General features: G+C 31.4%; 1 protein-coding gene across 2 annotated transcripts; it reads left to right on the top strand.

Moving 5' to 3' along the window:
• The first annotated feature begins 1,620 nt into the window (after positions 1-1,620).
• LOC145319603 (uncharacterized) lies at positions 1,621-22,735 on the top strand. 2 transcript variants are annotated; one of them, XM_080161843.1, is made up of 13 exons: positions 1,621-1,688; positions 2,673-2,815; positions 7,147-7,237; positions 8,381-8,517; positions 9,484-9,596; positions 12,744-12,810; positions 13,264-13,388; positions 14,186-14,333; positions 15,642-15,692; positions 17,572-17,644; positions 19,412-19,497; positions 22,066-22,116; positions 22,347-22,733. In XM_080161843.1, the coding sequence occupies exons 2-12, from the start codon at positions 2,760-2,762 to the stop codon at positions 22,094-22,096; spliced, it is 978 nt and encodes a 325-aa protein (XP_080017969.1). In that variant the 5' UTR covers positions 1,621-1,688; positions 2,673-2,759; the 3' UTR covers positions 22,097-22,116; positions 22,347-22,733. The 2 variants fall into 2 exon arrangements, with proteins under 2 accessions (XP_080017969.1, XP_080017961.1); XM_080161835.1 differs by having other exon boundaries at positions 22,066-22,735.
• The last annotated feature ends 724 nt before the right edge of the window (positions 22,736-23,459 follow it).

The following is a 23,459-nucleotide window of genomic DNA, read 5'->3' as shown; positions in this document are numbered from 1 at the left end:
TTTCTGTCCAAACACTCGGGGTATTAGTAACACTTATTAGAGAACCAACTCTTTGATTGCACCTTTGTCTGGAAGTCCTAACTGTGCATGGTAACCTGTTTTGGGCTAAACAATTCCCTCTACTCTAAATTTCAATGTCGCGCATCTGACAAAGCAGCAGTAGTAACCATTTTTAACATCTTTAGTTATGAGGCGGTGATAAGCCGAGATTCGAACCTATCACCTCCCCGACGTTTCCTAATAATTAGAATGAGAGGACAATTGACGATAAATTAATACACAACCCTTATCCACAATAAGCATAAATGCCAAAGATCTTTTGGGGACAGTTAATTATGCTCCATTGTCCATCCCTGTATCTTTGAACCTTCTACCTTGAAAAATATACATATTGATGGATCATATAGAAAGAAAAGTATTGCCATTTGCTTTCTGCTAGATAAATGGATTTGCCATTGAAGTATTTATGTTTATTTATCATTTGGTTTTTATAGACAGTTCGGTGCTTTCACATATAGTACCCTGTTAAGCACTGATAACCCCCATTTAAAAAGTAGGGGGTAGTTTTTTTGTTTTGTTTGTTTATTACTTAAGGTCAGGTTATGTTTGATTGAATTGGTTACTGAGAATAAAATACTACCCTCCCCCTTCTAACTAAATATTTCCATTTTTTTGGATTGGGGGGGAGTTTTCAATTCTCAACAAGCACTTTATGGGAAAGCACTGACAGTTTTCCGCGATTAGGAAAAAAGTATATGGTTTTTATGGCCCCACGGGCCGCTAAGTTTTATAAATTATTACTAACTGATATTGAAATCGAGAGGACGGTTCTAAATTGCATAAATTAAGTATAAGAGCTACGCACGAACGGACACCAAATTAAATAGTTTCACATTGAAAAATAGCAAAAATATCCCCCTAAACTTTTTTAGTGTCAACCATCTTTTAATCATGTCACAAAATACCTAAATGAAATTGAATTTAAAATTAAGATTAAGTGTATTACACAAGAACCCACTGACAAATGTCCTTCAACTAAATTGAATGCAGTAGCTAGGTGTAGATATTCAGTGAGTGTGTATTGCAAGCAAAAATCTGACTCTGCAATGCAAAATTTCTCTGCATGTCAATTCTCCAGGGAGGTAGGGGACATTGGGTTGTTTATTACACTAGTCCCTAAAGTCTTATAATAACGTTTTCTTATTGGTTGGGCTTAACAACCTTGGTGACTTTTATTGAATTTTGAATCTACAGAAGGGGTATTTTGTGTATCATCAAATTATCGGCCATTGTATTATGCCTTTAGATCCCTGCAATTTTACAGTATAATCAGGTTAGGCGGGAAATAATTTTGAAATAGAAAATTAGATGATTTGGTTGTTCTAATACTTTATTCCATAATTAAAATAAGCTAATTCTAAGGTAGTTATATATTCTCGTCAAACACTCTTAATGTAATTCACATTAACATAATTTCATTAAAACTTAACAAATAAATTTTTAGGTACTGTCTTGTCTTTTTTTAAATATTTTTAGTGCATCTTGATAAGAATTTCACTATTATTCAGCAGAAATCTTTATTAAATCTTTTATTTTGTGATTAATTGTGTTTTATCTTTCAGAAAAACAAAATATGCTTTGAAATGTAACACATATACTTTGTTTACAAGAATTAGAAATTAGAATAAGTAGGTTGATTCTTTTAATAGCACAGCTACAATATATTTAGTGTAAACCTGTTTGTCTGTATATTACCAACATATTGATTTATTCATTTAGTTGTCTAAATTTAGAATCAGTTCAGAATCACTCATATTTGTTAGTAAGACAGCTTCATATAGCTTCCGCTCGGCGTCGGGGAGGCGATGAGGTCAAATCAAGAATTAATATGAGTAGGAGGGAATGGTTGGCCTAAAACAGGCGCAACTCATTTAAAGTTATGACTTCCTGTCATGGACAGCAGCCTAGCCATCATGAGGTAATTCATAGGTAATAGGACAGCTTCTTGATTGCTATTTATGTAATGGGGATGTGTCTTAGGGAAACAATTACTGCCAACCCTTTCTAGGATTATTTATTGATTATATAGAAAAGAGGACTATCCACGAACGAGAGCAAGTGATTCTAAGCACCTTCCAGCAATGATTCTAAATGTTTTTTTTTTAATTTTTTAAATCGATATTACAATATTAAACATAAACCTAGTATAATATTAACTACTAGCGGCTTCGCCCCTAGCCTCTAGGGGCTTTGCCTCAAGAGATGATAAAAAAAAGGACCAAGGAAATCTTCTACAAAAAAAAGGATCAATGATATCTCCTACAAAAAAAAGGGCCAAGGATATCTCCTACAAAAAAAAATTTGGGGGGATTTTTTGTTTTTTGGGGTGGTTGGGGGTGTCTCACCCCCCCCCCCCCCAAGAAAATAGCCTAAAACCACCACAGGACCAGTAGGTATATTCCCTGAAGAGTAGAATCCAATCGGTTCAGTGGTTACCGAGATCTTAAGTGACAGACGGACGGACAGACAGACGGACGGACGGACGGACATACATAATTCTACTTTGTATTATAGATAAAAAAAAAAACATTTAGAATCACTGCTGGGAGGTGTTTAAAATCACTTGCTGTCGTTCGTGGATAGTCCCCTTTAACCCAAACTATTTGTTTTAGATTAGAAAATATAGTCTGACAGTTAGAGAATCCTGCATTTTATGAAGAAATTTTGATGCTAATCTACATGCTAAAGAAAGTTCGGAAATGAGTTCCAATAATATTCAGGAAACGTTCTTCAATCTTAGAACACTTACACTTAGGTAATGTTATATTCCAAGTTTGGATTGCGAAGCTTCTTAATAGGTCATTCTTGTCGTGTAGTTGTAGACGTTAAAGGCTTTAGCAATCATATTTTTTTAAACTCCATAAAAAGTTTGTTAATTAAAATTAAACTTAGACGTCTCAATTACAATTCAAATTCCTTTTGATTTGTTTTACATATTTATCTGATTATTGCTGCTAAACTTATGGATAAAATTGTCCTTGTTAGTTAAATAGTTTCGGCTGACATTTTTAGCAGCGTAGCTACTCTTGAAATTATGGTACATTCGTCTGTATGTTCGTTTTTTCGGACGGTTTATCTGTTTAAACCTTAAGAATATCATGAAAAGTATTTTTAACATTCATGTTTATTGTTAGAACTAGAAATTCGGAACATATACAGTGGTTTTTAAATTGTTTAGAACTGCTTTAATGAAAAGTCATATTTGTGATTAATTGGCTTCGCAGCCTATGTCCACAATTATCCTTGTTCAAGTTTAATTTTTTTTTGGTGCCATCCAATATAAAAATTTAAATATATTCTAAATAGGTGTATTAATAGGAGTATAAATCTTTCCAAGTGCAATTATCCTCCCGTTTATAGCAGAGTTAAGCTACTTATAATCATATTAAACTACTTTCAATCTTTTTAAACTGCTTACCTTCTCCCCTCCTCTCTCCCAATAAATTGTTTCATCTCTGTAATCTTTGGGTGAATAAATTCTACTTTGAGAATTGCAAATCCCTTGTAAGAGTTTAGAGGTAAAGGAAATGGAAATGAAATTGTTGTTCCTTCAAATTTCTTTAGTGGCAAATTTAATATTATCAAAAATCGTATTTACTATTACTAATTTTTGATTATTTAATCAATAAGCTTTTTAAATGTAAGTAATTGGATGTAAGATTGATATCGGTAGATGCACATTTGACGGCTTACCTGCAAACCCAGCAACCTTCTGCCTAATACACAACCACATACATAACTTAAACAAAAATATTTCTGCCGATTGTAAAACGCCATAAACCCCAGAATGGGAGGGGACGTTGAGTGTTTTATAATAATGATCTCTTATTCGTTGGCTCACCAAATATGGAGACTTTCATTTAATTTTGATTGGTTGGTTCATTAAGACAAGTTTCAACCACTAATTGTAATCTACAGAAAGGATAATTTTATTTATCATAACTGAGGATGTACATCAACTTATCGGCCATTGTCGTTAGATCCCTGCTTTTACCCATAAATGTACACAGATATACTTCCTGTTACTTAAGAATATTATCTTAGTATGAATTCTTATTCCTTTCTCTGTGACTTAATTTTGATGTTGTATAAATCATGGGAGAAATGCATAAAAAAAAAGTTTTCTAACTCTTTTCTAATCTATGAGAAGAGATTAAACTGTCAAAGGAAGAGCTCAGCACACTTGGAAAAACACAGGGAGAATGGAAGTGCAGCCATTTTATTTTTTAAAAGAAAGGTAGAACAAAAGTGCAGCCCTTTTAAAGGAGGGAGGTGGGGCGGATGTGCCACTATTTGAAACCAAAAGTAAAACGCTCATGATCACTGCCCATAAAAGAGTTACAGCTCTAAAATTCGGCACAGCTGTTGCTTTTATGGAGAACAATATGGAACTGTGAAGAAACGGCGGCGGGACCGCCGAAAACTGCTGTTTGCCGCCGAAATTTCTTTGCCTTTTCTTGCATCATCTGAGATAAACGTTTTTTTTTTCATAAAGATTTTCCTGATATTTTCACTTGACACTTGTTTACACTTTTTTTAATATTGATATGTTTGAAATATTACAAGTGTCACGTGAAAATATAAGGGAAATTTTTATGAGAAAAAAAGTTTATCTCAGATGATTGAGAACTGTCTAATTTGGCGAAATAAAGGTAAAACAAATTCGGCGGGAAACGCCGTTTCTTCACAGTTCCATATTGTTCTCTTCAAAAGCAACTGCTGTGCCGAATTTTAGAGCTGTAACTCTTTTATGGGTTGTGATCATGCGCGTTTAACTTTTGGTTTCAAAAAGTGGCACATCCTCCCCCCCCCCCCTATTTAAAAAGACTGCAAGAAGGGAAGGGCATCCATTTTATATTTAAAAAAGACTTGAAAAATGGAAGGGCATCTATTTTATATTTGAAAAAGACTGCAAGAAGGGAAGGGCATCCATTTTATATTTGAAAAAGACTAGAAGAAGGGAAGGGCATCCATTTTATATTTGGAAAAAGACTGCAAGAAGGGAAGGGCAGCAATTTTATATTTAAAAAAGACTGGAAGAAGGAAAGTGCAGCAATTTTATATTTGAAAAAGACTGGAAGAAGGGCAGCAATTTTTAAGAAATATAATTTTCTTTCAATTTTCCCATGGATGTTCTAAACCTCTTCTGTAGATATAAATTACTGATTGAAAAGTTTTGACATTGCAAGTATATACTTACAGCGTGGCCACATTTTTCAGTATACTGAAAATATTCAGTATTCTTCAGTATTTGGAAATTGGGGGTTCAGTATTTTCAGTAAATACTGAATATTCAGTATTTGAAAATTTTATTCAGTATTTTTCAGTTTTTGGAAAAAATTTGCATAAATAAGATGTTTTTTCAAGTAGTTGATGTCAGATTTTTTCGGCGCTTAGCGCCTCACTTTACTTTCCTTTAAATTACCCTATAACTTTGTACATTAATTTTGCTTTTTTTATGGTTCACCGCCATTTCCGCCGCCGCCAAAAAAAAACATTGCATTTCTCGCCGAATTAGGCAATTTGGAATCATTTAAGACCATGTTATTTTTTTCAAAAATTTTTCCCTTTATAACCAACCCTGCGGGGGACTTTTTCATTTTCTCGTCATTTTTTACTGACCTACCTAAAAAGATTTTGTTTCATTATCTTTAAAAGCTTTGGAGAGGCACTGAATTTAAGATATACCCTGATAAGATAAAGTCCCCCCGCAGGGTTAGTTATAAGGGGAAAAATTTTTGAAGAAAAAAAAACATGGTCTCAAACGATTCCAAATTGCCTAATTCGAGGGAGAAATGCAATAAAAAAAATTTTGGCGGCGGCGGAAAATTGCGGTGGACGGCGGGAGCGGCGGTACCGCCGCCATTTTTTATTCAAATATTTTTTACTGCAAGAAAATCTAAGAGGCAAAATTAAAAGATCTTTAAAATATCCTCCTAATTATAAAGCTATGATATATGAAATTTTGAAATGAGGAATCATATAAAAAAATACTTATTCAGTATTTGTATTTTTTTGTTTAGTATTTCAGTATTTTTTCTTATTTTAGGATTCAGTATTTTCAGTATTTCCTTTTTTTTCTTCAGTATCAGTATTTTTTTGGTTGTGGCCACACTGTACTTACCAATCAAGATTTTATAAAAGTTCCTTAAATGTTTTCATAAATAATTTTTAAAATTGCTCGATGCGAGTCAACGACTAGTTTTAAATACTATTCTTTACAAATATTGAAAAAAATACCTAGGTTATATCTTTTTATAGATGGAAAATATACAACAAATATTTTTGATCTAAAGAACTTCACAATATTTTTTTTACAAAAAAATACTACTTAATCAACATAGCAAAGCTACTCTATAATTTACTTTGTCCACCAGTCCGTCATTCCCTAACGCTATGGAGGAAATGTATTTTTCTCGGCTGCTTTTGAAGATAAACATCTAAAATCTTTAGATAAAGATTCCTTATATATATGCGCACCTATTCTATATATTGTTTTGTCCGTCTGTCTGTCGGTCATGCAAAAAAGACCTAAATCTTACTTTTAAGGTTTCATGATTTTAAAAATAAATTCTTTTCTTTGTTATGACAATTCAACATATGCTCTATAAATAACTTGGTCCGTTAGTCCTTTCCATTACTTTTTAGCTTCACTACTTAAAGGTTATCTTTAAAACAGAATTACAGTAAAACATGCACACCAATTCTATTGTAACACTTTTTACTCATATGACCTCAGAAATCATTTGAAAGATATTTTGCAAGCAGCTGAATCAGATATCTTACCAATCACATTTTTCTCTTTACCCTTTGGTTTCAAGTACCTACTCTTTATGTTATGAACATTTTTTAATGGCGTAGCATTCTTACAAGTGTTTGTGTAAAAGGGGAAATGAAGTTTGTGTGTGATTTGTTATAACTTTAGGTTAGATTAGGGCACCACAGGTATTGGCCCTACAGGGTTTAGGCTCCCCACACGGATTAGACAAAATTAACAATCATATTTTTTTCGAAAATAGGAGGAAAAATATTTATACTCGCAGAGAACTCGCCTTAAACCCCTTAATAAAAATACTACTAATTTAGGGACAGGTTACCACCCCGAGATGATACAGAGAATGGAGTGAGTTCCTCCCGGCAACAAATTTACACACAATCACCTACACCCTCACAACAGGTTAATAATAATATTCCAGTATAGCTTTGAAACCGATTGATATCCGCAGGAATAGAACAGGTTATCAGCCATACTGAATAATCATTTATTACAGACAATTTTCCATGAATATTAAAATAAAAATCTTAACATCAATACCAGTTATTCATTTTACTGTCCGTGGAAAGCTGTCAATAATATGATGCAATAAATAACAAGGGGGGGGGGAGTTCTGACACATTTGCGTAAACCTGGTGTATATGCTTTATCCTTGGACTGAGAGGATAGGTTATTAGGGATAAAATCATTCTTATATGATAAATTTCCCCCAGATTTAGGATTTTTTGGATAGGCCTCCAGGTGGTCTCTCTACAGGTAAAAATGAAAAAAAAAATTTAAAGAGTTAGATGTCAGCTGATGAGACAAAATATGTATGTTTTTTCTTCAAATATGTGAAAAACAATCAAAAAGAAGCATATTTTGTTTTATAAGTTAACCTCTAACTCTTAAAAAAAAATCTTATTTTTAATTTTTACCTGTACAGATACCACCTGGAGGCCTATCCAAAAAATCTTAAATCTGGGGGAAATTCATCATATAAAAATAATTTTATCCCTAATAACCTATCCTCTAAGTCCAAAGATAAATCCTATTAGGTTTACGCAAATGTGTCAGAACTCCCCCCCCCCCCTTATTCAACAGACTTAATCAGACGAGGGGGGTTTGTTTTAACCTTTCTTTCTTGGAGTAACAGAAATTGATGGTATTCCTCTAAGTGCCTTTTGAGCACAGAAACTTCCCCCTCCCCCTTTTTTTTAGAGCATGTTAGATTGGTTACTGGGTAGCCCCGCAAGGGGTCAAGCATAGGGGAAAAAAACTAACTTTAATTCAAAAATAAAGGTGCAGAAAAGGCACTTATTGGTAAAGCCCCTAATGAATAAGGAAATAAGAGGTGCATTATTCCTTGACACAAACGGCTGCTTATTCTTCTACTAAGGGTATATTTATAAAAATGTAATGTTATCTTAACATAAAAAGATCCTAAAACAGTAAAATTCAATATCTAATTTTCCATCTTGAAGTATTTTGCTATTTATGATAATCATTGTAGGTCATAGATATGAAAAGAACATAAAAACATAAAAATGTACTTTTTTATTTCAGACAACATTGTCCAAGTTTCGACTGATTTTAGCAAGCAATTGGAAGTGGATAGCGAGCTTTTTTGTTGGTGCTTCTTACATTATCTTCATAGTATCCTTACATGCTTACAATAATCAGTTGATACAAAATAATTCCAGGTTTGATTTTGATTTAAGTAGCGCAGATACTCTATACTTAAGACATGTGCATTATTTTCATAGTATCCTTACATGCTTACAATAATCAGTTGATACAAAATAATTCAAGGTTTGTTTATCAAATACATAACTACTCTATAACTAAGGCATGTTCATTGTTCGTATGTCTGCATTATTTTTATTGTATCCTTGCATTCATACAATAATCAGTTGATACAAAATGATTCCAGGTTGGTTTATCATATTAGAAGCATAATTACTCTATAATTAATATATGTTCAATGCTCGCATGTCCACATTATTTTTATTGTATGCTTGCATTCCTACAATAATCAGTTGATACAAAATAATTCCAGGTTTGATTTTGACTTAAGTAGCGCAGATACTCTATACTTAAAACATGTTCAATGTTCGTATGTCCACATTATTTTTATTGTATCCTTGCATCCCTACAATAATCAGTTGATACAAAATAATTCCAGGTTGGTTTATTATATGAGTAGCATAACTACTCTATAATTAATATATGTTCAATGTTCGAAAGTCCGCATTATTTTTATTGTATCCTTGCATTCCAACAATAATCAGTTGATACAAAATAATTCCAGGTTTGTTTATGATATTAGTAGCGCAGCTATGTCTATAATTAAGACATGTACATTGCTCGTTTGTCCGTAGTTATATTGGTCAATGATTATTAATATTGTATCTTTGTATTTTTACAATAATCAGTTGAGTTGTAAAGAAGTGTTTATTATGCCCTTTTTCTTTCTTTTCTTTTTCTTATGTTGCTGCGCCCCTAGTTTCTAGGGGTGGGAAAAGGCATAATTTTCAAACTTCCATTAAATTGAGAACTCAAACGGATCAGTACTTTTTCAAAATTTTAATATATTGACAAAAGAAAACTTACTAGATACTTTATTATGCTTTTTTGAAGAAATTGAAAGTAATTCTAAATCATTTTAGGTTAATACAAGAAAGTTTATCAGCATCTAGTGCCCAAGCTACCTCTGAATCTTTAACAGACCATACTCATGATACATTCAAATATTTACCAGTAGTACAAGATACCTCAAATGGTAAGTTAAATCTATGTTTTCTAAAATACAGAATATATTATTAAAATCAAATTTTTATATAGAAAAAGGTCCTAAAGAATGTTCAGCTTTCCAGAATTTAGGCAGCTTAAAATTGACACCTTTTTAAAAACTAATTTAATGCATCACAAAAGCTAGGGGAAGGGTATAAACACTCCACCTTTCCCCATTACAATAAAATAAATGAACCGCCATTAAAAGCTATAAGAGCCATATAGTTTGATATCTCAAGCAGGTATAAGAATGAAATTAAATGAATATTATTATTGAGTGATGACATTGGCCACGTTCTTAATAGATAGATTACATCAGATGGACTGTCAGACAAAATTAGCCCAACTTAAAAGGAATTTCTAGCAAAAAAAGGTTTTAGTTTATATTTAGCCACTTGGATTTATTCCAATAAAACTAGTGACAACATTTTTGGATGATATAATTTTCTGATAGCTAGCCATAACCTACAAAAACGATTTTTAGCTGACTTATCATAGATAGATAAAATAAAAACTGCCCCTTTGTACCAAAATGTGTACACTATAACATTGCCGAATTGTTCCTACACTGTGTTCCTAATGGTGCAACTTACTGAATAGGGATCTAGGTCCTTTATATTTATTGCATACATAAATGGATTTGAAGAATTGAAACCAAGTCAGGCCAAAAATCCTTTCAACAATTTCTCTACATTTCATAGATATTTTCCAGGGCCAGTGGATGTATTTTCACTTGGATCTTACACCAAATTATCATAAACTCTATTAAAGTGAAAGTTTTAGCTTGCTAAAATAACGATTCCCCAATCCACCCTCTTTACCCCATCCCCTCCCCTAATAAAGGATGAACGAAATGATCAAAATATTATGTCAAAGTTAGCATCATAAATTGACGAAAATGTTTGGGTTACATGGATCTATTAATGTAAGATAAATTAAACTTTCATCAAATTGATTAAATCAAACTGAAGGAAATTAAACTGGGCATGTATTAAATTTTTAACTTTTCTTTATCTATTAGTTACAAATACGATAAACAAATAGATTCTTCTCTAGATTAAATTAATTGGTGGAAAAGTTAAGTGGGAATATAGAGGTCTTTTGCACTTTCAACCCATCATCATACATAAAATGGAAGAAAAAGCAGGGGAGGAGTAGGTTGCGCTAAAAATCTGTAAAGGTGTGAGTTTTAAGGCTTAAAAATAGAAGTAGAACGATAATATTCACTAAATATGTGTATTTCTTATTGAAAAGAACGATAGACAAATTTTTTTATTAAATATAACATAAATTTGTATCGTTTACTGCTGTTTTTAACTTTAAACTCACAAGCTTTACGGATTTTTAATTCACTGTTGTTTTTTTTCCAGAATAGCCATTCCTGTCTATGGAACACGCAAGCAAATTGTGTAAAAATACAATTCCTTTTTACAATAACATTTCAATTTTGTCCATTCAAATTCATGGATAAAAATATGGAGATTCTATAACTTTTAAGACCAGGATTTGAATATTTATAAATATACAATTTAAAGCATGTTATTTCAAGGTTTTCTGTTTTTTATTTTTTAAAAATCAAATGCATGATGTTAAGTTTAAGGAATAAAAAATACTTTTATTTTCAAACGAATTTAACCAAGCTTTTGAATACAAAATAATTTACTTACAATTTTAAGAATAGCATAAACATGGGGGGAGGAAGGTTGTGCTAAAATTCCGTAAAGTTGTGAGTTTTAAGAATTTAGAATAGAAGTAGAACTCTAAAATTTAGCATAGCAGTTGCTTTAATAGGGTACTAGCGGCTTCGCCCCTAGCCTCTAGGGGCTTTGCCCAAGAGGTGATAAAAAAAAATCATTGCGAGAGACCATAAAGGACCATGGAAACTCCTTCAAAAAAAAAAAAAAAAAAAAAAAAAAAATGGGGGGGGATTTTTTGGTTTTTGGGGGGGTTGGGGGTGTCCCACCCCCCGAGAAAATAGCTTAAAACCACCACAGGACCAATAGGTAGATACCCTGAAGAGTAGAATCCGATCGGTTCAGTGGTTACCGAGATCTTAAGGGACAGACAGACAGACGGACGGACAGACGGTCAGACGGACAGACGGACAGACAGACATCGTTCTACTTTGTATTATAGATAACGATGATATGTACTAAATTTGAGCAATTACTGCCATAAAAAATTTAGAGTTCTTCTTCTATTTTTAATTTTTAAAACTCACAACTTTACGGAATTTTAGCACAACCTACCTCCCCCTTTATAAGATACCATACTGGAAATTATGTTACTTAACACCGTTTTTTTTTTATCAAATCCTAAGATTTTTCACGAAATAGAAATTGTACACTTCCTTTGAAAGAAAATAAAAGAATGAGTTAATCGAAAGAATGTGATTTAATTTTCTTATTTACTACAGTATTGGGTGGATATCTATAATACAAAGTATAATTATGTCTGTCCGTCTGTCCCTTAAGATCTCGGTAACCACTGAACCGATAGGATTCTACTCTTCAGGGAATATACCTACTGGTCCTGTGGTGGTTTTAGGCTATTTTCTTGGGGGAGGGGGGACACCCCCAAACCTCCCAAAAACAAATAATCCCCCCGCCATTTTTTAATTATGTAAAATAGTGGTGGAGTGGGGGATCTCCAGGTAATAAAAGATGTAATTATACCTCTTGGGGCAAAGCCCCTGAGGCTAGGGGCGAAGCCGCTAGTAATAGGAATAGAATATACGTGGATATATTGAAAGTAGCTTTCGCAGAATTCTGTAAAGGTGTGTGTTTTAAGACTTAAAACAGGAGTAGAATTATAATGTTTACTACATAGGTTCCTTCCTTATTGAAAAGAACTATAGACAAAGAATTTCTTTATAAAGTTTAAGATATCTAAAAATTGTTTTAAAAACCTGAAAATTAGGAGATAGCACATACAATACTCTAAATTGCTGCTATCTATCGAAATAAGAAAACGTTATTTCAAAACTTTGAGGACTAGTGTAATAAACAGCATAATGTCCCCTCACTCCATAATATTTTTTACTATCTATCTTTCTATCACTTTTTATCTGTCTATTTCTTCTATTATTTGTATAATAGATATATTTATCTATATATCAATTTATTTATCTATTTAGATTCAAGTGGATTGAAGAAACTTCTTCTTTCAGCTAGCTCTCAACAATCTCAAATCAATAAACTTAGGTAACATTTCATCTCATATAATTCCGGGGGAAAGGACACTAGCGGTAAATACAAATTATGTTGTATTATTTTTCTAAATATTGTGAACAAAAGCTATATCTTGATGGGGGGGGTGGAGATTATGTCTTAATTCTTTAATTCAACCATTTAATTACAATTGCTAAAAAAACATAAAAGCTTTTTGACCTTGTTTAGTAACTTTGCTTTTAAAGGATATCACAATAAAATCGACCCTAAGAATTTAAACTGTCGCAGATTTTTGAAAAATAAGGCAAAATTACTACTTTCTCTCTAACTATTGTTTCGCCACAAGCCTCTTTGACCCCAACTTTTTCCTCTGGGACATACCTTCACGGAGAGTTCTTACTGGACAGTCAAACATCCTGTTTCTTTATTAGAAAGAATAAGGATGGTTAGTACCTAGACTTCTCTCTATGATGTTTTTTAATTTAGTAAAACTCAAGAAGAACTAGAAGCCAAAATAAAAACATTGGAAGAAAATATTGCCAAGTCAAGTAAAACCAACAATGCTGTGTTTGAAGCTTTCATCAGAGAATCTAATATTACTTTATGTTCAGGTTAATAAATTACAGTATTTTTTTGTAAAATAAAAGTATTTACTAATTTAACCCAATTACATCTGTTTTAAATTATTCATTACTAGCGGCTACGCCCCCTAGAAGCCTCTAGGGGCACTGGTAGGAGGGTGAAAAGTCGACCTCATCCCATTTTAAATTTGAGTTTCAAAAGAGTTAAAAATATTCTTTGGGGGGAAGGGGGGGTGAAGAAACCCTCTTCAAAAATAGTTTAAAACCTTCCCAGGACCTATAAGAAGCTTCACTGTAAAGGAGAACAATTTCGGTTCAGCGGTTAGCGAGATCCTTTGGGACAGACAAAAAACGCTTACTACTTTATATAATAGGATTATCATATTTTCTTAATTGGGTTGAAAATAGCCAATACTTTTTATTTGATAAAAAATATTCACTTTATATATTTTTTAATGTCAAGGACATATTTATATATAGGAAGCGCAGCTTCAATAACCAATAAATACAAATTAATTTTTTTACAATTAAAGATACATTAAACTGTAATACAGGGTAGATTTGATACTTTTTTTTCTAACCAGACCTAAAACATTAAGGCACAAAGGATGGTGTGATGACCATTTGCCCCCCTTCCTCTCTTTCTCTATTAAAAAAAAGAGTAATTATAAGAAAGGATGAAGCTTAGCTAATGAATGTTGAAGCAAAATAGTTTCAATCTTGTGTACTATCAAATGGACATACATAGCATTATTATAGAGTAGTTGCGCTGAATTTATCAATGCAAAAAATATTTTGGATTTTTTTTTATTAGCTCAATTTTTTAGGTGAAAACGAGAAAAGATTGATAGCACCTCTGTCAGCCATCTACCGAATAGAGTTCTCGGCTAAAGTTCATGGTCATACATACATCAATAGAAAAATGTTCCAGATATCCAAAAATACACAAGTTCTCAGAAACGGCGGAGTTATAAGGTGATAAATTACAGGGATAAGAAAATAATAATTTCTTTTCATTGTCTTAGGCCAATTATTGCAGAGAGGGAGGGGACTTTATGTTGTTTATGATTGGTTGTTTTATTAAGTTCAGTGTGCAGACGTTTCAGCAACCACCAATTGTAATCCACTGAAGGTTTAAATTTGTGTATCATCATTGGGGGTCATGTTCGTACATCAATTTATCGGCAATTGTCTTATAACTTTCGATCCCTGGAAATACTGCTTTTGGTATTTCATTACTATTTGGGGAAAGATAGAGTCGTAGATTTGTTGTAAAATCCAATTGTCTTTCCTTCCCTTGGTAATTAGTATAATGAGTTCTCTTTATTATTCTCTGAATTTAAATACATAATTATTTTACTTGAACAAAAATTGTAAGGGATTAGACAATAGACTATAAATTGATAGTCCCACTGTAAAAAAAATTATTGCTTGTAAAATGGAGACACTACTTTATAGTTTAGTATCAACTAATCAAAATTCAGTGAATAAGCTAACGAAGACGATAACGTGGTTATAAAATATAATTTACCCTCCTTCCCTGCATTATACTCTATAACTAAGAACACACACACACACACACACATGGATTACTCTTAAAGCACAGACCCAATGGACAACTATAAAGTAGATGCTCTACTCAAAGTATTGAGAATTATCATTACATCATATTCATTCCATTTATCAATTAATTATTAATTTATGTTTGGATAAAAATAGAAAAAGTAAAAGTTTATGTACCAAAATAATAAATATTTTTTTAAGAAAAAAATATATTTGTTTTATAGTATAAAATAACCAAATTGAAAACACCTGAATAAAAAATAATGTTATCAATATTTATATACATTATAACAAGGATAACAAGTAGCAAAACACAAAAAAAATCATGAATGGACATATTATATGCTAGGGCCCAGCCGCTAGGTAATCATAGAGCTATAATTAAGACCTTGGTGATGAATATTAAACTGTTTTCTTTCGAATTTTCACCATTTATTTTTTTGTAGAATTAAGTATAATGGGACAGAGAACAAGTTTCTAATAATGGATGTACGTTGATATTATGACAGGGGACAAATTGTCGTCAATATAGGTTGCTAACATGGACATTATTTAATATTCAGTTCGTTCATTCATTAGGAGGGAGGGATGGGGATGGCGTAAACGGTGTTATTGGGGATTGTTATTTTAGCTAGCTACAAGTTTTTTTTTGTAAGAGTATAATCATTAGACAATCTGGTGAATATTCCAATTAATAATAAATTCATATTTCTATTATAGGATCAAGTATAATGGAACAGAGAACAAAAGTGTGGACTGTGGATTACCAAGGAAATTACAAAATAAGATATATTTATAAGAACTCCAATGATGATATTAAAAATCACCCTTTCGGTAGATGAAAATCATTAGTTTACATGTTTTGGCAATACTAATATGGAATTAACCAACCAATGCTCAATGAATAATACCAACAGTTTTTGAGCAAACGAATAAGAAACGCGTTGAATGCCTTTTGGTACCAGTGTTATTTAAAATCAAATATTCCTTCCCGCTTTGAAAAATCCTTAAAGAAATAAAAATAACACCAGAATTTTATCCTGTTCATTGGTGATAGTCTTTATTTGTTTAAGGTATTGATTCGAAATCAATTTAATTTTCTACCATGTAGTTTCTAAAAGCTGTGCTAATTATTGGGGAAATAAAGGGATAAGATAATGGCAGCTAAATTGATATACATTCCCAATGATGATACACAAAATTACCCAATCTGTAGATTACAATTAGTTGTTGAAACATTTGGACACCCAACTTAAAGAATCAAACAATTAAAACTCAATAAAAGTCCCCTAAGTTATTGAGCCAACGAATAAGAAAACTGTATTATAAAACATTGGATACTAGTGTAATAAACAGCCTAATGTCCCTCTCTTCTCTGTAAATTATTCACAAAATATTTCTTGTTAATGGTGTGCAAAATTTTTAATATACTCGTCTAAATTTAAAAACCTAAATAAACAAATATTTTGAATAAAATAAAGAACAAACATTGTGTAGAAGAGTAAACATTTTATTTATTTTATTCCCAGTTAGGTACACAAATATACTGCAAGTAAAACCTTATTTTTGTCCATTAAACAGCTCCAAATTAGATTATTTTCTTATGTTTTGTCTTCAGATATTTACAAAAATAAAAACAAAATGTTAGCAGCATTAGAAAAACACATCTATCATACCGAAATATCAAGTCAACCATTGTGGAATGAACGACGAATAAAAAAACAATTTATACTTTAAATTGCTATTTGTTTATAGGAGACTTTACAACAAATTAAGCTGTCTTAAACAGTAACTGAGGGATATCATGTTTCTCCTTGAAGGTTCAAAAGATTGGAATGTTTAATTTAGTTGACAAGCTGATCAAATTTCTGTGGTGATTGTGTTCATGATTGAAAATGAACTAAAATATGAAATATACAAAAGCTGTAATGGTTAATAATACATATGTTCTTGGATCTTTTACAGTTAGATGTGTATTAAAATGAACACTGAGTACATTAGTAAACCTTAACATGTTCTTGGATCTCAGAGTTAGATGTGTATTAAAATAAACTCTTTATGTAAGTACAATGAAAAATAACTATACTACTATACAGTAATATATTCATGGATCTTACTAAGTTAGAAATTTATGAAATATGAACTCTTAGTGTAAGCAAATAAGAAAAAGCCCTTTTGCTAAACTTTAATATGTTCTTGGATCTTACTGGGTTTGAAATGTATGAAAATGAACTCTTAATGTAAGTAGGATGAGAAAGTTAATTTAATTATGGCCCCTCACAGAATTCAGGAAACGAAACAAAGAGAATTAAAATGTTTTACATAATTCATATATTTCTAATCTACATATATGTTTTAATACACAAAGTTGTAGAATTAAAGATATTAGGTAAATAAGTAAGAAATTGTGGTTTATGAAATGGAAGCTTCTTTATAGATTGAAAAAATTCTTAGACGCTGTTTTAGGCACGTCTTATCTATTTTACTTGCGGTATCGCCCTTTTATTCCTCTAAGAATACTTTGTAGGATCTTTATAAAAAAAAATATGGATGTTCAGTAAAACAAAAAATAATATGTTTTCAATATAATTTCAGAACTCCTAATTTCTTAATTCTGAATATTTAATTTATTTTGTGATATTGAAATCAGTGGACTGACAAAAACATGTTTTGCTATGGAGGAAACACTTCTTGTCAACATGAACACAGCGGATGTCCTACAGGTTAAAATATTCATTTGTAGAGTAGCTTCGATACAAGTTTTGTCTGCCCGTAAATTAAAGGGTTCGACGTTAGGGTTCTAAAAGGATAAGACAGTAGCCGACAATTTGATGAACATCCCAATGATAGCACACAAAATTACCCCTTTTGTAGAGTAAAATTAGTGTTTAAATCGTTTGGACACTCAACTAAATAAACCAATCAATGAAAATTCAACTAAGGCCTCAAAATTGTTAAGCCACCGAATAAGAAAACTCCCTTCCTTGCCCAAAGTAGTGATATCATAGTTTGAAAAGAGATAACGGAAATGGCAATAGGCTTACTTGTCTTTGAAGTTGTCTTTTTTGGTACCTACACTAAAAGTGCTCAGTGATCAATGAAGTATAGAAAGTGGGTTCTAACACCTTGTACCCAATATTACCTAACCCATCCTAAAGTAAACTACAAATACAAGAAAAACTTACCACCCACCCTTATTTCAAATAATAATTTCAAAATAGGGGATGAAGGTTTTCTGTTCTCGTATTGGTATTTTGAGGGAATTTGTCTATTTTTGTGTTGCTTAGAACTCGACCCTCCTTGTGAAATCATTAATTATGAAATATTGACTTTTAGTATTAGGGCTTGGGAATAGAATTGGAATAGATATTTATCGCATCGTATTGTAGACAGCTTTCGCTGGATTTCAAAAAAAATATAAGATTAACGCCAGTTTTGTTAGCTCGAAGAGGCCGAAGGCTCCGGCTATCAGAACTAGTATTAATTTATGATTTTTATATTAACATTCTTGGAAAATTGTCTGTAATACTATGTTAAATATGATATTTCCTTATGGTTGAGAATCGGTTCTAGTCCAGCGGATATTAATCGGTTTGGAGACTATACTAGAATACAATGTAATTTTCACTCTAATGTCCCCTCCCTTTCTGCATACGGCCTAAAATAATCTTAGCCTTTCCCGAAACCAAATCCCCATTCCCCATCCCTTAATATTATAAAATGATGGCTTACAATGATAGCAGGGCAAATAATTTATTTTCATTAGTTAATATGTTTATCCTAGAAAAGTCAGATTCTTGAGTAGCATTATTTTCAGGAAGGGAGGAGACAATTGCATGTAAATCTTACTCCTACCCAAACTTTTCTAACCACGTTATCATACTCGTTGGTTCATAAACTATGGGTAGTTTAATTGAATTTATTGGTTGGTGCTTAACTGTAAGTGCCAAACTGTTCAACCAATAATGTTAATCTACAAAAGAGTAAGTTTGTTTATTATTTTTGGGTACCTTATCAATTAATTTTCCATTGTCTTACAACTGAAGATTCCTGGTTATTATCAAATCTAATTTTCAAAGCATAACTACATTGTAAGTGATATGACAATGGAAACTAAAGGAAACTACACTCCCAATGATGATAAACACAATTACCCCTTCTGTTGAATAAAAATTGTTGGTTGAACCGTTGGAACACTGATAGCTAAAGAACCAATTAATCAAATAATCGCATATTATTGTAACAGTAACACTGTTTCCAGTATAGCTTCGAAACTGATAAATCGCTTGATTAGAACCGGTTCTCAACCTTACTGAAAAATTATGTACAGCTTAGAATTACAGACAATTTGCACGATTATTAAAATTTAAATCACAAAAATATTACCAGTTTTGTTAGCTCGGCCCTTTTTCTCCTTGGGACTAATGAAACCTTTTTTCATTTTAATATCCGTGGAAAGCTGCTTATCATACGATAACTATTATTTTCAGTTGGAGGACCTGTTCACCGTGGACGGAGGTCAAGTGTACGACTTGAAATTTTGTATGGCCATCTCCGATAGAAATCAAATACCAGGAAACCGCCAATCTTTATTATTTCACCTACCCAATCATGCAATCAGTCAACATGTTGTTGTGAATTTAGGGATACAGGGATAGAACCTTCGATGATAGTTAAGTTTTTTTATAGACGTCAATTTCTTGCTTGAGCCTCATTTATTAGTTAGTTCGTTCATCCAGGAGGATGTGGTATAGGGGGTGAATCGATTCTCCTACCCTTGTTATATGCTTCAAATGACATGGTATAAAATCAAGAATCAAGTCTTTTATCAAGAACAATGAAATCCAAATGAATAGGGCTAAATGAAAAATAAATTTGCCTAATTATAGAGTAGTTACTGTAAGCCAAAAAGAAAGTTGAAATAAAACCTTGGGAAAGGAATGGGATGTTAGGTTAATTAAAAGATTATAGCACTACCACACGGCGAATTTTACAGAAGGTGTAGAGTGGGAATTTGTAATCTTTTGTCGAATATTTTACTGAGAATTTAAAACTTTTGAGAATAAGTTACCATTTATCCTTTTTTTCAATGCAAAATCTTGTTGTATGCATTTTGGCGATTTTTTAATGTTAGCATGTGTTGTTTAATCAACAAGAAAATCTGCAAACCTTATGTGTGTTCTTTACTCCAGGGATAATAGGATAAGTAAATTAGCATCTAGGGGCTCTTTTTTTAAAGATATTGAAAAGGATAGAAAAATAAAAAAAAATAGCCTAAAACTATACTAGACTTAACTCTGAAAATAAAACAGTCTAAAACTTACTTGGGACCTAGTTAATATCGACTAAAATGAGGAACTCTTCGGTTTTGTAGTTTTATTTTGCGACAAAAAAAACCTTACTACTTTATATTATAGAACTAGCGGCTATGCATCTAGAGGTCTCTAGGAAAAGTTCTATTTATTGTCCGAATAATAATAAGTTTTATTATATGGCTAAAATTTAAAATTGTTTTTCAAACCGAATTCTTAACAAATTAACTTTTTCTCAAATCTCTGATATGACATTCGCATTGCAAAATTGGTTAATTGTCAAATAGTGCGCACGACCGTTGTGCGTGGGATATTCACAACTGGGTAGAGCGCACCACTCTATAATTACTACTTTTTACTTATAGGCAATTGCTTGGAGATGGATTTTACTGATTTATAAGTCTCCTTGTCTAAAAAAAAATATAGAGGAAAAATACAAAATTAGTACAAAGAATAAAAGATTAATCTGTCTTAAGTGTAAATTTCGTCAACAGATCTATAGTATAGATGTATACAGATAACTACCTGCGTCCCTTTTCCAAGGACCTTTTACGTCTGCTAGCAACTTGTTTTATGCTACTTGGCTGCTTTACTCTAATATTTTGTCATTGATTGCTTTTATTTATTAGAGAAAAAAAGTGGAGTACATTAATTTATCTTTACCCTTCCTATAATAATCTATCTCCAGTTAAAAGACTACCATATTACTTTTGGAATATTATTATCCTTGTTCTCAAAACGTCATGATTTGCTTTTTTCTTTTTAGTGATGACTCCCTTTTTAATAAGCTAAACAAATACATTAAAAAGTATTGATATTAGTAGACATATAATTAGGTGGCTAAAATCGAACTTAAATTCGTTCCAAAATAGCCCATTTAATTCATTCTATACCTATATGAGCGACTACTTTTTCTGTTTTTACCTTATGAATTATTTTCGACAGATTTTTTATAAAACGGCTTGCTTTATTGCATCAAGATCCATGACAGATCTATATAGGAAATAAACGTCTATATATGAGCTCGAGTCTTCCAATGGTAAAGTGTTAAATACTCATAGTGGTCCAATAATCCATAATAAACTCTCATTGACCAAAACGATAAGACCCATTATTTTAATCTATGAAGAATAAATTCATTTCTTTCATTTTATGTTGCTATTTGAATTATATTCAAGTATTAAATTTCTTTTCATAAAATAGAAAATTTAAATTTCTAAAATAGTAAATCAAAGAAAACTTAGTTTTAAAATAATTTGATACTAGCGACGCGTCCAGATATAAAACTAAAATTTAACATTTAAATAAACATTTTAACCCTTTCAGGACGATAATTTGAAACAAAAAAATACTAGGATCCCAAAATATTTTGAAGAAAGAGAGACAAATTAAAAATACGGTTTTAAATAAAAATAATGAAATTTAAAAAAAGACGGAAGGAAAGGGAAGTGAGAGAGAGGGACATTTAATCTTTAAAAAATGATGAAAAACGAATATTAAGGGATAGGACAATTGAAGAAAAAGATTAATATTCAATCTAGCCTTCAGCGGTATAATTTTAGAACGCCACCTCTAGTATACAATAAAAGGCAATATTATTCCAATTGTTTTTTCATCTTTTTAAAATCGTATTTGTGATTATAAATTTAGGTTAGGTTTGGTCAAGTAAAGATTCGCAAGCACGAGGTCCCATAAATTCTTAAAATAATATTGGACATGTGTTAGAGGCGACAAAAAAGTCTCAAATCATACTTGTGTATTGATAACCTTTGTAACTAAAATAAGAATGTTGAAGTTATTATCAAATCATAAAAAGATTGGCTGTTCTTAGGTGACGAAGAATCTTTGGTGATAACCCATTAGTAAAATTAGTATAATTCTAAGTAAATACAGGGACAAGGGATGAGACATTTGCAGGAAATTATTTCATTCTTTCTTTCCGCTCAATTGAATTATTAACACAGAATTATTTGTTTCTTATTTGCAAAACTAGCATAATGTAATTGTTACCAATTACAAATAATAATGTAGATAAAACGGTTTTTTTTAATATTTGCATAAAAAAAATGGCTGCATCTTTATCCCTGGTCTCTGTAAAGAAGTTATATTTTAGTCTTGTTACCTCTTATGATATTGTATTTGTTTTAGTACCTCTTTTGACTTTGTAAAGGTATTTCTTGTATGGCTTGGAAACCGACTGATATCCGCTGGATTAGAATCGGTTCTTAGCCATAAAATCATGTATAGCATCATAATACAGACAATATTCTAATGGATACAAAAATCATAAAATTAATCTTATTATCTTTTAATTTAATATGCGCGGAAAGCTGTCTATAATACGATACGATAAATAACTATTAACCAATATTTTTTTACCTTTCAACACTACACCATCTTTATGTTCTTAATGAATATTTTTATTAGTATTTTGAAAAAACCTACTTAGTGTGTTATATTCTATAATTTTAGATAAAGGGAGGAGTTGCGATAAAAAAATCCGTAAAGGTTGGGAGTTTTAAGTTTTAAAGTTTATCAACTTTTTTAAAATTTTGTCTAGTTCTTTTCAATATGAAGTACACATATTTAGTGAATATTATCATTCTACTACTATTTTCAAGCCTAAAAACTCACACTTTTTTTTAGCGCAACCTACTCCACATTCATATTAATAATCTTCAAATGCAAACCTTTTAACCATGTTGTAATGTCTCACCAGTAAAACTTTATAGACTTTTTTTTAATATGAACAAATTTTTATATTTTTGTGAAATATTATGCTCAGCCTAAACGTAGTAGGAGGAAACGTAATTTTCCAACATCCGGTTTTCAAATGAAAATAGTAAATATTCTTTTCAAAATGGAAATATACTGAATTTAAAATATGGAAATTTATACTCTCAATGTTTTTGTTATCCCGTTTTTTCAGACTTTTATGAATAATTCAAGTACCTTTTAAAAAGAAATATATTGAAGGATATTATGTACAAAATTTAAATCTGTCTTCCATATTAAAGTATTTTTTTTAGATTTAATGTCCTGAAATTACTACTGTCATTAAGCTTTTGTTTATGTTGAGTCCGCCCGTTGGATTAGAAACGGTTCTCAGCCATACTTTAAAAAATTATGTATAGCAACGTAGTATACAGACAATTTTCCACGAATATTGAAATAGTAATCTTTTATATTCCAGTTTTTTAGCTTGGGCCTTCGACCCCTCCCAAGT

The sequence above is a fragment of the Acartia tonsa genome, chromosome 1, assembly GCF_053477335.1.
Source record: "Acartia tonsa isolate MP-2025a chromosome 1, ASM5347733v1, whole genome shotgun sequence".
In the NCBI taxonomy this organism is placed as follows: domain Eukaryota; kingdom Metazoa; phylum Arthropoda; class Copepoda; order Calanoida; family Acartiidae; genus Acartia; species Acartia tonsa.
Note: the sequence above shows the minus strand (reverse complement) of the source record. Positions and strands in the feature narration are given on the sequence as shown.